The sequence below is a fragment of the Cyprinus carpio genome, chromosome B9, assembly GCF_018340385.1.
Source record: "Cyprinus carpio isolate SPL01 chromosome B9, ASM1834038v1, whole genome shotgun sequence".
Lineage (NCBI taxonomy): Eukaryota > Metazoa > Chordata > Actinopteri > Cypriniformes > Cyprinidae > Cyprinus > Cyprinus carpio.
In genome coordinates, this window is record NC_056605.1 from 27466067 (window position 1) to 27482519 (window position 16453).

A 16453-nucleotide genomic window follows, 5' to 3' on the forward strand; every position below is an offset into this window, starting at 1 on the left:
AAGCTGCACCCAGCATGACGACATAAGGACTTGTATGTAGAAAAAAGGAACAAAAAATAGATCTATATATACATAAGCAGAAAAAAAAGCGAGAAAGGAATAAAAAAGATCTTAGTTTACCTTTGCATATTGGTGTCATTTCTTTTTTCTCTCCTTACTTTCTGATTTATTCAAAGTGTGTGTACTTCACAGAAAACTAGCTGAATTGTTATATTATGTATAATATATATATATATATATATATATATATATACACACACACACACACACACACACACACATATATATATATATATATATATATATATCTGTGGCTCTGTTCCAAAACCTAGTGAGCTGCCTTGCTGTCATGGGACACTCAACTCAACATTGATTTCAGTGGAGTTTGGCTTGTTTTTAAGCTAACAACTTGATAATCTAAGCATTAAAATGTTACATTATATAAACTATTCAATTTTTAATTAGGTTGAACTAGAAAGAGTTATTTAATGCATTTATAAATCGATTCTAAAACAGATTCTTTTTGAAGTCTGCAGGCAGCGTAAGTTGAAAGGCCCACTACAAGCAGTGTGTTTACTGATTAAATTTAGCATGTACAGCATAACGATGCATTATATGCGCTATATATATATATATAAATAATCTTTTAATTCAACAAGGGCACATTAAACATCAAAATTTTGTATTTTTTTTATTTTTTTATCTGTTTTGCTGTTCTTTTGAACTTAATAGTCATCAAATAATCCTGGGGGAACTATTTATCATAAAATATATTAAGCAGCACAATTCTTTTCAACATTGATAATAAGGCAAGTTTATTTATATAGCACATTTCATACACAATGGCAATTCAAAGTGCTTTACATAAAAGGAAGTAAAAATCATTAAAAAAAATCACAACAATAAAACAAAGTTAAAAACTTTTAAAATGAATTAAAACAGTTAAGAATAGAAAATTAAAAAAAAAAAAACAGTGCAGTCAGTTCTGACGTACTGTAGCACATTGCTCATTCACTAAATGTACAGCTATACAGATGAGTTTTGAGTCTGGATTTAAATGTGACTGTTGTTTTAGCACATCTGATCTCTTCCGGAAGCTGATTTCAACTGCGGGCAGCATAACTAAAAGTGAACTCCCCTTTTTTTTGTGTGAACCCTTGGTATTTCTAACTGACTTGATCCTAATGTCAGTCACAATTAAATTAAAATCGGTCACAATTAAAATTACACTCGGTCACAAAAAGCTTATCCCTTGGTATTTCTAACTGACTTGATCCTAATTTTTGTAAATATTTAATTAAAATTACACTCGGTCACAAAAAGCTTATATGATTGCTCTTTAAATGTATGATTTCTAGGAAAGTAGAAAAACATAAGTAGTATTTTCTGGTAAAAACATACTCCAATAATCTTTGTTTTATTTACAACTTTGTAAAAAAATATATATATATTAACAGTGTACTGTACTTGAACATTCTGTTCGGAAAATGACTGAGGTGACTTCTCACATTTTGAAGTGCCCTTTGAAGGCACCATTTATGTCATCTGGAGCACAGTGGAAGTTCTGAGGGACTGAAATGTCCCTGTACACTGTAAAACAACAACTCATTGGGTTTTCCTGTGATCAGTGCTGTTGACACTCACTCATTACAGATCTAGGCTCTGCCACGCACAAAGTCTGTTTGCTTTTTATTTCTCGCACAGACAGAAACTGAGCAGGCTCCGCTGCTGCTGCTGCTGTCAGGTTTAGCAGTCCTCCGCAGTCACTCCCACAAGCCCCTGTGAAGTTTGGTGAGGTAATTTCAGGACACCAGTGCTGGAGAACTTCTTCCAAAACTTCTTCCTCAGGCAGTGTACTAACTGGGAATTTAACTTCAGTCATCAAACTAGGTGCATGCTTGAATCAACAAATATTATTTCCCTTTAATTACTCTCATTCTGCTAAAACTGTGTCTCTGATTGAGTCTGGCGGAGTTCTCAGATACAGTACATCGTGCTCTTATTAATAATGAATCAGTATCCGGGAGCACAGACACACTCAAAAACACTGGGATTTGCTTATGATGTTCGGCTAGGAGTCAGTCTCCCTCTCAAGTCGCAGTTGTCCAGGGAAGCCCTGAAGTCTTCTGCGCTCACTGAGATCTTAAGCACATCGAGATTCATGCCTCTGTCCCATGTGTGCCGGGTGTTTCACCTTCATCTGGATTAATAGAGGGAATTATTCAACAGCTGATATGGGCTGAGAAACAGGAGGTAAATTTACTGCAATAGAGGTTTCCACGCTCATAAAAAAAAACCTGGAAATGCCAGGGAATTTTCAAATGTGCATCATTGCACAGCTTGAAAATATTATGAGCTAAATATTTCTCTTTGTGAGTGTGTAAGATGACAACTTGTTTGAGACATTTGTGCAGTAGATTTAAATTTATTCAAAAACTGGTCTGGAGAAAAGTCACTTTATACTAAAAGGCTAAATTAAAAACTCTTAATATCTGCCATAATGTTTTCCTCTTGTGCTGTTCTCAATCTGTGTGGCTCCTATGGTGGAACAACAAAGATTTTATATAATAAAATTTGGTCCCTACAATAAAAGTGTGTAGAATCCAGTGTCATTTGAACCCCAGCTTTCTTCAAAATATCCTCTTTTGTGTTTTGCAGATGAAAAGAAGTCATACAGGTTTGCAACACTATGACGGGGAAGTAAATGATGACAGAAAGATGTTGTAAATCCTCTAGTTAAGAAGAAACAAGATATAAAACTAAATTATATGTCAGGATGTCAGTCAACTGGAATAGAAAAATGTCTATAACACACACATAGAAATACAACTTTTTAAAAAGTAGTCCAATGACAACTTGGCCACATTGTAGTGCTTTATAAGACAAAAACTGATTTAAAATATGTAGTTGGAATGTAATCTTACACAATGGTTACTTTAAGCTACCTTAAAAAACTATTTCTACCGGATTTAATCCATGATATTATAAATTAGTGTCTATAGATTAGTTTACCGATGTTAAATAATAGTTTTGGCTTGATTAATAACTTAGATATTGATTTAGATGTTACCAATTTGTCTTCGATGCATTCCTTAAAGTTAACAATTCTCAACATTTGGTTTTTCAGTGTTAGAATAAAAAAAAAAAAATGAAGGTTGCAGAGAAATATGAAACTTTATTCCTTCCTTGCATTTCTCACACCTTTTGTGAAGCTGAGGTATGTCCAATGCATAACTTCATGGGAGAAAGCATTGATCATTTTCTTCGAATGGTTGGTTTCTCTTTGCTAGCACTTCTGATTCTTCAAAGAAATATGGCCAAACGCTTATGTGACCATGAGCTCTGACTCCCCACAGCTGCAGAGAAAACACTTCATTGAATCATTCATGGTTAATCTTTTGCCAAATAATTGACATGGATTTATTTATTGATAATTCTTCAGACCCAATGATATATATTTTTAGAACTGAATACTTGACCTCTGACAAACTTTGAAAAACTGCTTAGTTTGCTATTTAAGAAAGCAATCTCAAAATGATTTCTAGAAAATCTTTTCCATGATGCTTCCAGTTGATCATGACAATTGGATCAGTCATTGAAGAGTGGGAACCCCGACTAATTTCCAGAAACAACATGAATCATATTCTCCTCTGCAGACACAGGTAATGCAACAGCATGCCATGTGTTATTGAAATAATTGGGCGGATATTGGTTTTAAAGGTTTGATGTCTATTTATGGTGAATAAAGTACATCCGGATTCAAGATAATTCCACTTCTCTGAAGAGAACCACAGAGTTTGTCATACATAATGAAGTTACCTTGGCCATTAGTTTGCTTCTCCCTGCGGTGGCTCGTTGATTTTCTTCAGTGATCTGCTTAATGGAGCCGAAGCTGCTGGTTCAGACACCGTGTTCCTCAACAGATGGAGTTATTCCATTAACACCTCCACCTGCTATCACTGCTGCAGCAGTCCTGTCTGTGTAGAAAAACTACAGGTACTTCTCAAACTCATTTTGGAAATCTCACAGAATTGTTAAGATCCCACTTCATCCCAAAATAAAAAATAAAATATATTTTGCATATATTGCAAGAGCGGTACTTTGATGTCAAACGCTGATCGGACTGCGCTGCGCAGATGCATCTCGAATAAGCCTATAGTCTGATCGCACTTTGGTTTTTGATTCATTAAAAATAACCGGCACAGAAGTCATTTGTTCGGTAATCAGACCACGCTGGCCGCGTATGTTTTTGATTCACTAAAAAGAACCGGCTCAGAAGAGCCGTTCATTCTGGAATCGGACTATAGTACTGGTCACGCTATGTGATTTTGATTTATTTAAAAAGAACCGGGTCCTGAGAATCATATGTTCGGGAATCGTGCTACACTGGCGGTGTTGTGTGTTCGTTTTTATGCGCAACTCACGTTGACAATTCAACAGAAAGATTTGCATTCAAAATTGTGCATTGCATCACATCAACACACGACTGCAAACTCATATTCACAACTCCGATATGATTTACTGTATTTTCCTGTGGTGCCAAAGTTATACGTTGGTTTACACTTAAATGTTAAATCTCGTGTGGAAATTTGCTGTATCAGTTGAGATTGTGATTTATGTATGTGCTTTTATTGCTTTTCTCATCATCGCTATCGAGCCTCAAGTGTTTAACACATTTCTCTGCTTATATACAGCAATTAGTTTACTCCCTGGAGACATCCATCTTGATCTTCAAGAATCCATAATGCGCTTATATATCTACTCACTTTTCACTGAGGAGTCATCAAACTCTGTCTGGGGAACCTCATTCAGACGCGCCTGCAAAGTTTCACATGAGCTCACCTGTCCAGTTGTGGTTCAAAATGAAGCGGCGAGCAGGACCGGCCGCCTTAAAAGATATCATACATCATCAGATTGCATTCTGGGGACAATGGGATCTGCACTCATTCAAGGCCCAGATTTCCATTTCAATTTTCTGCTCAGTGGAGTTGATGTATGTGGCGAATCGCTCCACAGCCTCGCTCTCCACCGGCCCGTTCCATCTTCACACCATTTATTAGCCTGGAATCCCGGTGACCTTGTCTCCCCGCGCGCTGACGCGACGCCACAGCTGCTGTCACCGAGAGCAAAGCGAAGCGCCGAGCCGCAAACCCCAGGACATTAAACTTATCTGAATCCAGCACACTTCAATTTGGTCTAAGTCTGGACCCTGCATCTGGGCCCCATTTCAAGTTGTTGGTTAAACTTTACTTTCACTCTCCGCTGGAGAAGAATGCAGGGATGGATGAAGAAATGTCGGCGCGCTTTTCTGACTAGATGGTTGCGTGATGAGATGAAGCATAGTTGTCGTTTTTGTGGTTATCGTTGTTATTGTCATTGTCGAGTGCTAGGGGGTCCGTGTCCATGGAAACATTTACAGAAAAATGAATGAATGAATGAACAATTAAAGATTAAAAAAAAAAATGTTATTTTTTAAAACATTTGATTAAATTAATTTTTTTTATTAAAATAAATAAAAATGAGAATAAAACAAATCAGTACAAAATGAATAATAACAGCAATTAAATGTAAAAATAAATAATAAATAAATAAAGATTAAAATAAGCAAATAAACCTTAGGTTAAAATAAACTTTAAAAAGTACATAAACAAATGTAATAAATAAATAAATAAATGCATGTAAAAATAAATAATAAAAATAAGATTCAAATAACAAAAAAATTAAAAATGACAAAATTAAATTAAAATAATTAAAAAACAAAAAAAATTAAAGATTAAAATAAGTAAATAAAACTAACATTAAATAAAAAGTATATTAAAATAAATAAGTTAATAAATTATAAAGTACTGTATTGGTTTATAGAAATTAAATATTTTCCAAATTATAATAATAATTTAGACATTTCTAATATTCATTTTTCAAAGTAAATATATTGGGGGTTTATACAAGAAACATTACAGATGCCTTTACATTTTAGAATGGGATTGGAAACCCTATGTGGCTTATAATTTTCATAAGGGTTATTGTTTTTTGACAAATATTTTATGTATTATTGTTATTATTTAGTTTGTTTATGTTGTTGATGTGGATAAGACTTCAAATTATGCAGCTTTTTAAGGAGAAGTGTGCATTAATTATTTAAGTTAACAAGATATTAGCCTGGCAGATAATAACATGGAGCAAAAAATTTACATTGATGGAGGAACAGACTTCTGGACTTTTTTTTACTCTTTTTGGCTATTATCTAACGATCTAGTCATAGCAACAAGCTAAAACCACTCAGAACACTTTATCAGCCATATAGCAGTGACCTGGCAACCCCAACAACACTAGGCCTATAGCGTTAGCAGTGAGTTTAACATGGACAAACACCACTCACATTTTCTTCAGAAATCGTAATAATATAACGTGGTGTATTTACATGCAAATTCTGATCTTTTGGAAATCTTTCTCATGTTTATTACTGCAGACTTTTACGTTGCAACCGACAGTTTGTCTGCATCGCTGCTGAGAACAGAGCCCTCACATCACAACAGAGATCTGTTGGTGTTTGTGCGTGCTAGATTGAGCCGGCCTGTGATTACATTGTTTCCCGATGTCAAATAAATCACTACACGCCCGTTCACTTCATACGAGCATTTAGCTAATGTCTCGAGAGTTAATTGGCCCTGTTCCCTCTGCCAACCCTAAGCATATTGATCTATAGTAATTACTCTTGAGGTACGACCTGAGAGCCCACGAAGAGACGACGTCACAGGAATGGATAACATTTATCTGAGAGCTCAGACCTTCGCGAGAGCCGCAAAATTCTGACAAGGAATTCTTTGAAGCTGACAGAATGATTAAAAACATCGACCCGGCCTCTATTGATGGGTGAGGGAGACGTGGAGGAAGAATGAGAGCGAATTAGCATTTTGACCTTCCTGTTTCAATGGCACGGATGCCCCTTTCTTTCCAGGGCACATGGTGGACTCAAAGAGACATCATAGACCTAGCTCTGGCAAAGGTGCATTATGGGATAAATGCAGAGAGAGAGAGATTAATGTCACATTACCTATTCAGCTTCTCATTGCAAACAGTTTCCACAAAGCGAGGGCATATTTGAATATCTAAATTGTCTGTGCCGAGCTGGAATGGCAGCTAATGTGTCTTTGTCCTTGTCAGATTTCACCAAGTCAAAAAGGAGTGCAGAATTTCACTGTTAAATGTGTAGGCCTAACTATTGCAGCTTCCTCAAACCTACCTACCTAATATTGCTATTCTCAAAAATTCACATATTATATGCTACTATTATAAAAGTATGTATTGCAATACAATATATAATAGGTGCTTTTGGACCCTTGGACAGTATATAGATAAGACTGGGACTAGGCCTAGTTGCCATACTTTTATTTATTTATTTTTTTTACTTCAGCAAAAAGGCTTTGGGATGGGTTTATGTTTTAAATTGAATCTATGTATAGATACAAGCTTTGATGGCTACAAAAAAAATGGCTGTTGAATATTTACACCATTATTGCAGAAAAAAAAACATTGATTCAACACACATGATCATTTGTGACAACATGCCCCAATGGCAGTAGTGTAAAATAACATGCACAAAAAAAACACAAGAGAAAACACAGATTTGCATAACTGGACACTCAAAACTTTTTAATAATTTACATTGTAAGCAAACAAACAAAAAATCTGAATTGTAAATAAAACAAAGATTATTGATGCAAGTTTTACAAGAATATTATTGGATATTATGTTGCTGGACAAAATGTTACCATAACGTTTGTTTTAACTATTTGCATATTTGTTTAATGTAATATATATATATATATATATATATATATATATATATATATATATATATAGCGATATATATATATATATATATATATATATATATTTAATATAGATTAATTTATTTTATTATTTCATTGTTTTATTTATATTATTTTCTTTTTTATTTAGTGTTTATACTGGGGTGCAAATAGCATTTTCCCCTCTAATCTTTTTTTATACCAAAACTATTTTCATCATAAGCCTGAATTATGTTATTATGAGCTTAATTTATTGTTATTAATTTATTTTTTATTATACCCATTTTATGAAATTTTTTAGTATTTATATTTTTTAATTCTTCCATTAATACTTTTACACCATCCCATAATTTTTGAATTACAATCAAAGTCAGCCTTGAGTAAGTATAAAGCTCTCAAACCCTCATGCTTTGAAATGTTAAGCTGGCCTTCAGATTGTCTCACATCTGTCCTTGAGTAACAGCAGAGCTCTCAAAAAACATCCTCCGGAATCCACGACCATCGCTGCATTCGCCCAATAAAATAACTTAATATAGACAACCGAGTGGTATTGATTCTTCTCTGTGCAAATACTAGTCTCTCACCGTGAAATGAATAGTTCACAGCAGATAATTGATGATTTGATATGGCCTTCGGGAAGAATACACTTTCCACAATAGATACAACAGTTTTTCTGAGTTGTGCTGTACTTAATATCACAGCAGAGCCCAGTGAGAGCAGCTGCCAGTGAATATGACGAATGGGATTCGTCTTGAACTGTTGTGGGGATGTGCTGTTGTTTGAGACATTCAGTTTTGAAGAGTGGTTGCTGTTGTGCTGTTTTTGTATCAGGCACTGAGGACATGAATCATATTTCTGTGAGGATATACTTTAAGACCGGCAGACTTGCTGAATGTGGTTTTCCTCTGTCTGACACTTTTATTGTTTCCCTTGTTATCATGCAATTTATTTATTTATTGTAATTTAATTCTTCTCTTGCTCATTCAGGATACTCTAAATAATAATTTTTGGGGATCCTACATCAAAAGAAAACCTGGAAATATCAGGGAAAATGTAAAACCTCTTGAGATCATCAAAATTGAAGTTTTAAGGCTTTAAGTACATTTAAAATGTGCAGTCTTCTGGAATAACAGACATTTTTGTCTAACAAGAAGAGAATTATTATTATTAATTTTTTTTTTTTTTTTGGCCCGTTAAGACAATTTTCAAAAGTTTGCGGTCTTAAATGTTTTTGAATGAAGTCTCTGGAGATTTTTTTTAAAATTTATTTTATTTATTTATTTATTTTTAGAATTAAGTAACAACAGTAATATTGTGAAATATTATTTCAGTTTAAAACAACCCTTTTCTATTTTAATATATTTTAAAATTTAATCATTATCTGATTTGAAGAAACATTAATTATTATCATCAATGTTAAAAACTGTTTTCTTAAAGTTAAAAAGAACCGAATTTATTCAAAATATAAATCTTTTGTAATATTATAAATGTCTTTAATGTCACTTTTTGATAAATGAAATGTGTCCCTCCTAAATAAAAGTAATTATTTTTTTCTTACAGATTTAATGACCCCAGACTTTTGAGTGGTTGTGTATATATAAATGGGAGTTAAGTTTCTTTTTTTTTTTGGTGGTATGTGTGTGAATAAAGTAAATTTGATTTTTTTTTTTATGGAAATGCCATAAAAATTCATAAAATATATATTTTTTTCTTGACTACACTGCTCAGCTTTACAATATTATATATATACACACACACACACACACACACACACACACACACACACACACACACACACACACATATATATATATATATATATATATATATATATATATATGTATATATACACACACACACACACACACACACACACACATATATATATATATATATATATATATAGATATATATACATATATATATATATATCCAGAAATCACAAAAAATAAAAATAATGATTTTTTATTAATTTTGATATATATATTAAATTATATAACTAAACACATTTATTATTTGTGCATATTTCTTTGGTTTGACTGACCATCCTTGCTGTCCTTTGTCAAGGGCTTACTCTGTGTGTGTGTGTGTGTGTGTGTGTGTGTGTGTGTGTGTGTGTGTGTGTGTGTGTGTGTGTGTGTGTGTGTGTGTGTGTGTGTGTGTGTGTGTGTGTGTGTGTATTGACAGCAGCTCTAGAGTTGGCAGTCTTATTGGTGAGGTGAGAGGGTGTGCTCATCTGTGGCGTTAATAAGACTGTTCCTGCGTCTGTGTGTGACCAACATGCGGCTGTCAGTCAGAGCTGTAACCAGCCGTTCAGCATTAATTCACTCTGTCTGCGGAGGAATGACCATCCTGCTTCGCTCCATTACTCTCCGTGACCCTGGGAGGATGGCCACAGGATTAAAGTCTGTCACCTGTCCTCCCCTTCATTCAGCACACTCAGCAACTCCTGACTCATAGTCATAAATCTGCTTTTTCAAATCCTGTTGAAATTTGTCCAGAGTTTTCTGAGCTTCAAGCACCTCATGCAGTCATACTGCAATGCATTAATGCATTTGGCAGATGCTTTTTGTAGATCTTGGTGTTTTTAACTTCAGTATAAGGTAGTAAAGGTAGTCCAAAATAGTTATATTTACATGCATATTCTAACCTTAGTCTAACATTACAAGATATTTGACTTTTGAAGCATCTATTTAGGCTCCATGACCCATGTGCAGTAACGGACTACAGTTTGTTTGTGCAGCGTTATTTTAAAGAATAGACAGCAACAGGACCGAAAGAAAAGCACACCGATTGCAATTTTGTGTTTCAAGTTTGCAATTTGATTTTTTTTCATAATTTATAATTATCTATCTATCTATCTATCTATCTATCTATCTATCTATCTATCTATCTATCTATCTATCTATCTATCTATCTGTCTATCTGTCTATCTGTCTGTATGTCTGTCTGTCTGTCTGTCTGTCTGACTGTCTGTCATATCACAAATTTTATTAATTCATTAATTAATTTATTTGCTTGCTTACTTGCTTTAAATCAGTGGTTGTAGCGTGTTTGCTAGTTGGTTTAGGAAAAGCTGAAATCGGAGAAATTGCAGTTTTGTGCATCACTTTTGCAGTTCAGTTTGGTCCACCCAAAAGTGATTTTATAACTCACTTTTACTTGCAGAATTGGAAATTACAAAATCTATATGTTTGGCAGTCATTTGAAAATTATCTGCTGAAGTCTTTTAATGAATGTGTTAATATTAATGAATAAATTAGTAAAATGATATAGTATGCTTGTAATTTACTTGGCGCTTATGCTCATTAAGAGCATTAAATTGACGGTTCTGAAATTGGCTTCTGTACACAGTGTGTTCTGCCATCTAGTGTTTACTCTGTGTCACTGCATAATGGAAGATCTTTGCAATCTTTCTCTTTGCGACTCAAACATTGATTCTTATTTTGCTTCCTTGATCCTTTTTACAAATCACAGACAAGTTATGCCTCTTAATCTTTGTATGATGGAGGATGGATTTGCCTTGCATACTAGATAATGGACTCAAGAAACTGTTTATTCCTGCTGATCTCATTCAAGTAGATCGCTTCATTTTACCTGATGTTGTCTAAAGGTCAAGTGTAGCCAGAGGCAAAATAAACCCTGACTGTTTCGCATAGCCTACTTTCCCTCTCCCTTCATACCTTTGCACAATTTATTGCTGTTAAAGGAATGCACACAGAAACATTACTACAACTAACAGACTTTATTCAAAGTTAAATAGTGTTAGTTGCACAAAGAAACCTGTATGTTGTGTACAAGTCTTAAAAGAGGGTAAGCTGTCATCTATCCATCACAGATCATCATGATCCTCGTGTTCATCCTTGAGCAGGATCTTGGCTTTCATCATGTTCTCTGCCACTGCGCACAAAGAAAGATATAGGAAAGGGACATGACTAACTAATGACCGCAGTAAATCAAATATTCATTATCAACATTAGCACACTGCCATGCATATAAAGTAGAAGAGAATGTGTTGAGTGTGAATAAACAAATGAACAGCTCGGTTCTGCTGCTGCGAGTCAGAAAGATCTTGACAATATAGAGCTGGAGCCTCTCAGCGGAGCTCATTAGACAGAGAGACACTCACAGAAGTCCACGTCGCTCTGCTCGTACGTGTACATTCGGTTGGCGTATTTTCCAGCAATGTCAGCTCGCACAGTCAGTGACGGATCTGGGTGGAAGAGGAGAGAAGAGGGAGAAGAGTGAATCTCACAAAAACCCAAAAATAATTCAAATGATATTTTACATAGAGAATATGAAACAAGGGCTACCAGATTTTAAAGGCAATGCAACAAAGAGGATTAATAATATATGTCATATTCTAACCAATGCTGAATCATTATCAATGTTGAAAATGGTTGTGCTGCTTACTATTTTTTGTTCAGATCATGATGCAGTTTTTCAGGATTCTTTGATGAATATAAACTTATGTATTTATTACAAATAAAAATCGGTAGCACTTTACAATTAGGTTTCATTTGTTAACATTAGTTAACTACATTCGTTAACATTAACTAACAATGAAAAAATACTTCTAAAGCATTTATTAATCTTAGTTAATGTTGATTCCAACATTTACTAATACATATTTAAATGTATTTAAACAGTGTATCTATTAATGATACAACATAATTTAACATGAACTAACAAAGAACAGTTATATATATTTTTTCAACTAACGTTAACAAAGATGAATAAATACTGCTGTAACAATGCCCATTGTTAGTTAATGTTAGCTAATGCATTAAATATAGTTTACAAATGGAACCTTATTATAAAGTGTAACAACATTACAAATGTCTTTGTAATTAAACATGTCCTAGTTAAATAAAAAAAATATTAATTTCTTTCATTTGACACTGAAGACTGGAGTAATGGTTAAAAATTCAATTTTGCCATCATAGAAATAAATTACATTTGAAATTTTTTTATAATAAAAGACAGCTATTTTAAATTGTAATAATATTTTACAATTGTAAAATATATGCATCAAATAAAGGCAGCTTTGGTAAGCATGATAGTCTTCCTTCAAAATCAATAAAAATCGGAATTATTTCAAACTTTTAATTTTTGCTTCAGAGACTGTGCACTGTCCTAATGACACCACAATATTTATTGCTTCTGCTATTGAAAACCCATTAATTACAGAGTTACGATTATACAATATTATCTGTTAATCCCAACTTAGTAACTTACACTGAACAGTTTATCAGGAAATATGTGAAAACTCACCAACAAACAAGATCCTGGGGACATAGAAGCCATCAGGCGCCAAGTTAGTATCGGTGGTCTCATGCTGAAAAACACAATCACAGCGATCATTAGCTTGTTCTTACATTTTCAGATACATTTCTCATTTCAATGTCTGCTGATGCTGATGCTGACTTTTATATAATAATAACAATAATAATTATAATAATAACTGTACCTCTAAGTTGAGCATGATGAAATCTGATTTGGCCAGCCTTTGAATAGTTTGATGTTCAGCAAAAGCCTTTTTCAGAGCTAAAAGAAAGCAAATAGAGTACAGAAAGAGATTAATACATTGACATCCAATAGCATTTTATGCAAACATGCAATTCAAATCAAACACTGTTACTTTCGGATTGTGATTTAAAACCAGGGTTTGAAAAACATTGTAAAAAATGTAAATAAATAAATAAATAAATAATAATAATAATAATAATAATAAATATATAATATATATATATATATATATATATATATATATTATATAATCTATATATATATATATATATATATATATATATATATATATATATTACAATAATAAAATTGATTAAAATAAAAAAAATTAGATTTTTAGACAAACATAAAACTGAATATTTTCTAAATAATATTGAAATAAATAAATATATCTATTTACATTATATTTAAATTTAATCTTCATTATTTGTTTGTTTATTTTTATAATTTGATGGGATCCCTCACTCATGGACGATGATTTTGGGGATCAATGGCATCTTGAAAACCCCTGATTTAAAGGAACAGCGCACCTGTTACTTTACTATACGGGTCTGAACCTGTTACTTTTGGGTTAACTATTTATTGAAACACTTTAACATGGAGCAATGACAAGAAGAATTCATCTATATTATTTCATTAAAGATCATGATGCAGAATGCAAAAGATGCAAACCTTTACTGTGCGGACAGTCCTCCAAATGATGAATGATCATCAGGGGCTTCTTACTATGATAAAAACAGATATTTAAAATCTGATCATGCAGCACACAAGTGAGAATGGCATTGATTGCATCTTAAGGTACCTTTCAACCGCTTTAGACAGTCCTTCTTCATACGTCTGAACCCAAGTGATGTCATCGCCCCAACCTGAAAGAAATTTTGACATTTTTCTGTGATCAGTTTTCCATAGCATTAGATCAAAATGGACTTATTTGGGTCTGTTTATGTGCATGCAATTGACTGATACCTCTTGATAGAGTTTGGACTGTCTTTTTTTTCCTTTGAGTAGAGACGTCACAGAACGCAAGAAACAAAAGTAATACGCAGATCATCCAGTGCTGCATGATTATAGTATGTGTTATGTGTCCTGAGAAAAAAAGAGAGGATAAAAAGGGAAGTCAAACGTGACTAATGCTCTGTTTTATTCGACTGTTTTTAAGGTTGGGTCCACCTACTGACATTGCGTGACATTCTTTTAAATAGATGACAGGGGCTGTTCAACTGGACAAACGTGCTTGTCAAACTTTGCTCTAACAGCAACGAGTGAAAAATGTTCACTTGACTATTACAGGGCATTTTAATTTGAGAAACTATCACTTTTATAATTTAACTTGCATAACTTATTTAACTTATGATATTAATGAGAACTACGATCGGTCATTTTACAGACAAATAATATCCTGAATAAAATGCAATAACAAACTGAAAGTAAAGTTTTCGTTTGATATTCTAATAATAACTAGTTACAGTTACAGTTTTTTTGCAGTCTCTAAAACAACATACTTTTGATTCTGGCAAGTTTGGAGTGAAATGCAAAAGAAACTCAAGCATGTCAAATGAGAGTGATGTGAAACTAAGTTCTCAGTGCTCCAACAAACAAACCAGCCTTTATATACGGATAATACATTCTTCAGATTAATTCTCAAATAATTCCAAGTAAAGAAGAAAATAGTAAGTAAAAGAGAGCCTACCTTAGTGAAACAGGTGAACCAGATTTACTGTCCCTCTCTCTAAGTCGGCAGCAACTGTTACGTTGTATGTCAGGCATTTTTATAGTCACACTATGTGTAACCTCCCAAACAGGTTTTGCATGCAGGCTATACAGAATTCCTCTCAGGTTTATTTAACCAATCACAGAACCTCAATGGACAGATGTTTTCATATGAAGATCTCTGTGGTTTCTTAAGTCACTTCATTATAGAAAATATGCTTTGCCACATGCTGTTTTACGCTTCCAGGAGTGAGCTTTGAAATCACATATGCACACGGTTATGCAACAACCTCAGCAACATGTCAGTTTTAGGTGGAGTCCTGTATACTTATTCATTAACCTCTTTCTGTATTTGTGTGATTTGGGAAACGGTTATGCAACATTCTTATTGTAATTTTATTTTTATGTATTTATTTTTAATTATTTTTATGTTTTTTTTTTTTATTTTTTTTTTTTTTCATTTTGACTTTTTAACTAATGTATTAATTATTCTATTTATTTATACAATGTTTGGTTTTACAATTATTATTATTATCTATCATATTGCATATTTTAAATTGCTCATAATTATTTAAAAATAAAGTAATATTTTAATTATTTGTTATATCATGCTTCTTTTTAAAGTAATTTGTTAATTTAAATCTTATTTATTTAAATCTCTTTTTATTTATTTATTTATTTATACAATTTGTTTTATTTTACAATTATTATTATTTTAACTAATGTATTAATTAATAATTATTTAAAAATAATATAATGCATTTTTAATCTAATATGTATATCTTTTATATTTTAATTATTTGTTATATCATGTATTTGCTTCTTTTTAGAGTAATTGGTTAATTTAAATCTTATTTATTTAAATCTCTTTTATTATATAATGCATTTTTAATCTAGTATTTATTTAAATCTCTTTTTAATTATTTATTTATTTTTACAAAGTATTTACTATTAAAATGATAACCTTTCTATATTGTTAATATTAACTGAGGCATAAATGTAATGTATATGAATACATTAGTTTAAAAAATATATTTGTGATTCCTAATTAATCGTGTATTTGTTTTTTTTTATATCTATATGTATTGTTTCTTTTGGTGCGAGGTAAAACGGATGTTAAGATCTGACATAAGTTTGGACAGCTACAGTGTTCTACTGTTGTCATGGACACCTGTAGCCTTTGACGAGTGTTCCGCGCAAGCGCAGAATCAGCACAGCGGAGGATTGTGGGATAGAAAGCTATCGCCAGGGCAACAGCAGAGTTTAGCGAGCGGAAATATGCTGCTAGCCGTACAATAACGGCGATTAATTATTAAAGAAACATCTTTTACACCAAATACCGTTTTAGTTTGTTGCCATGAACGAATCTGTCGCCAAAAAGACCCAGGAGAGTTACAATAACG

General features: G+C 32.9%; 1 protein-coding gene across 1 annotated transcript; it reads right to left on the bottom strand.

Moving 5' to 3' along the window:
- Window positions 1-11541: 11541 nt before the first annotated feature.
- On the bottom strand, window positions 11542-15129 carry LOC109075653 (anterior gradient protein 3-like). Its single transcript, XM_042731789.1, has 8 exons — window positions 15031-15129; window positions 14307-14426; window positions 14143-14206; window positions 14013-14065; window positions 13282-13358; window positions 13086-13149; window positions 11941-12024; window positions 11542-11711 (listed from the first exon to the last, which is right to left on the bottom strand). The coding sequence occupies exons 2-8, from the start codon at window positions 14401-14403 to the stop codon at window positions 11644-11646; spliced, it is 507 nt and encodes a 168-aa protein (XP_042587723.1). The 5' UTR covers window positions 14404-14426; window positions 15031-15129; the 3' UTR covers window positions 11542-11643.
- Window positions 15130-16453: the final 1324 nt, after the last annotated feature.

Bases quoted from the DNA above. Each gene is read 5' to 3' on its own strand.
- LOC109075653 (XM_042731789.1), bottom strand. From the start codon at position 14,403: ATGCAGCACTGGATGATCTGCGTATTACTTTTGTTTCTTGCGTTCTGT. The intron at 13,359-14,012 runs GTTTGCATCTTT...GCTTTCTTTTAG, and splicing joins GGACTGTCCGCACAGTAAAG to CTCTGAAAAAGGCTTTTGCT. The intron at 13,150-13,281 runs GTACAGTTATTA...TGTGTTTTTCAG, and splicing joins TCATCATGCTCAACTTAGAG to CATGAGACCACCGATACTAA.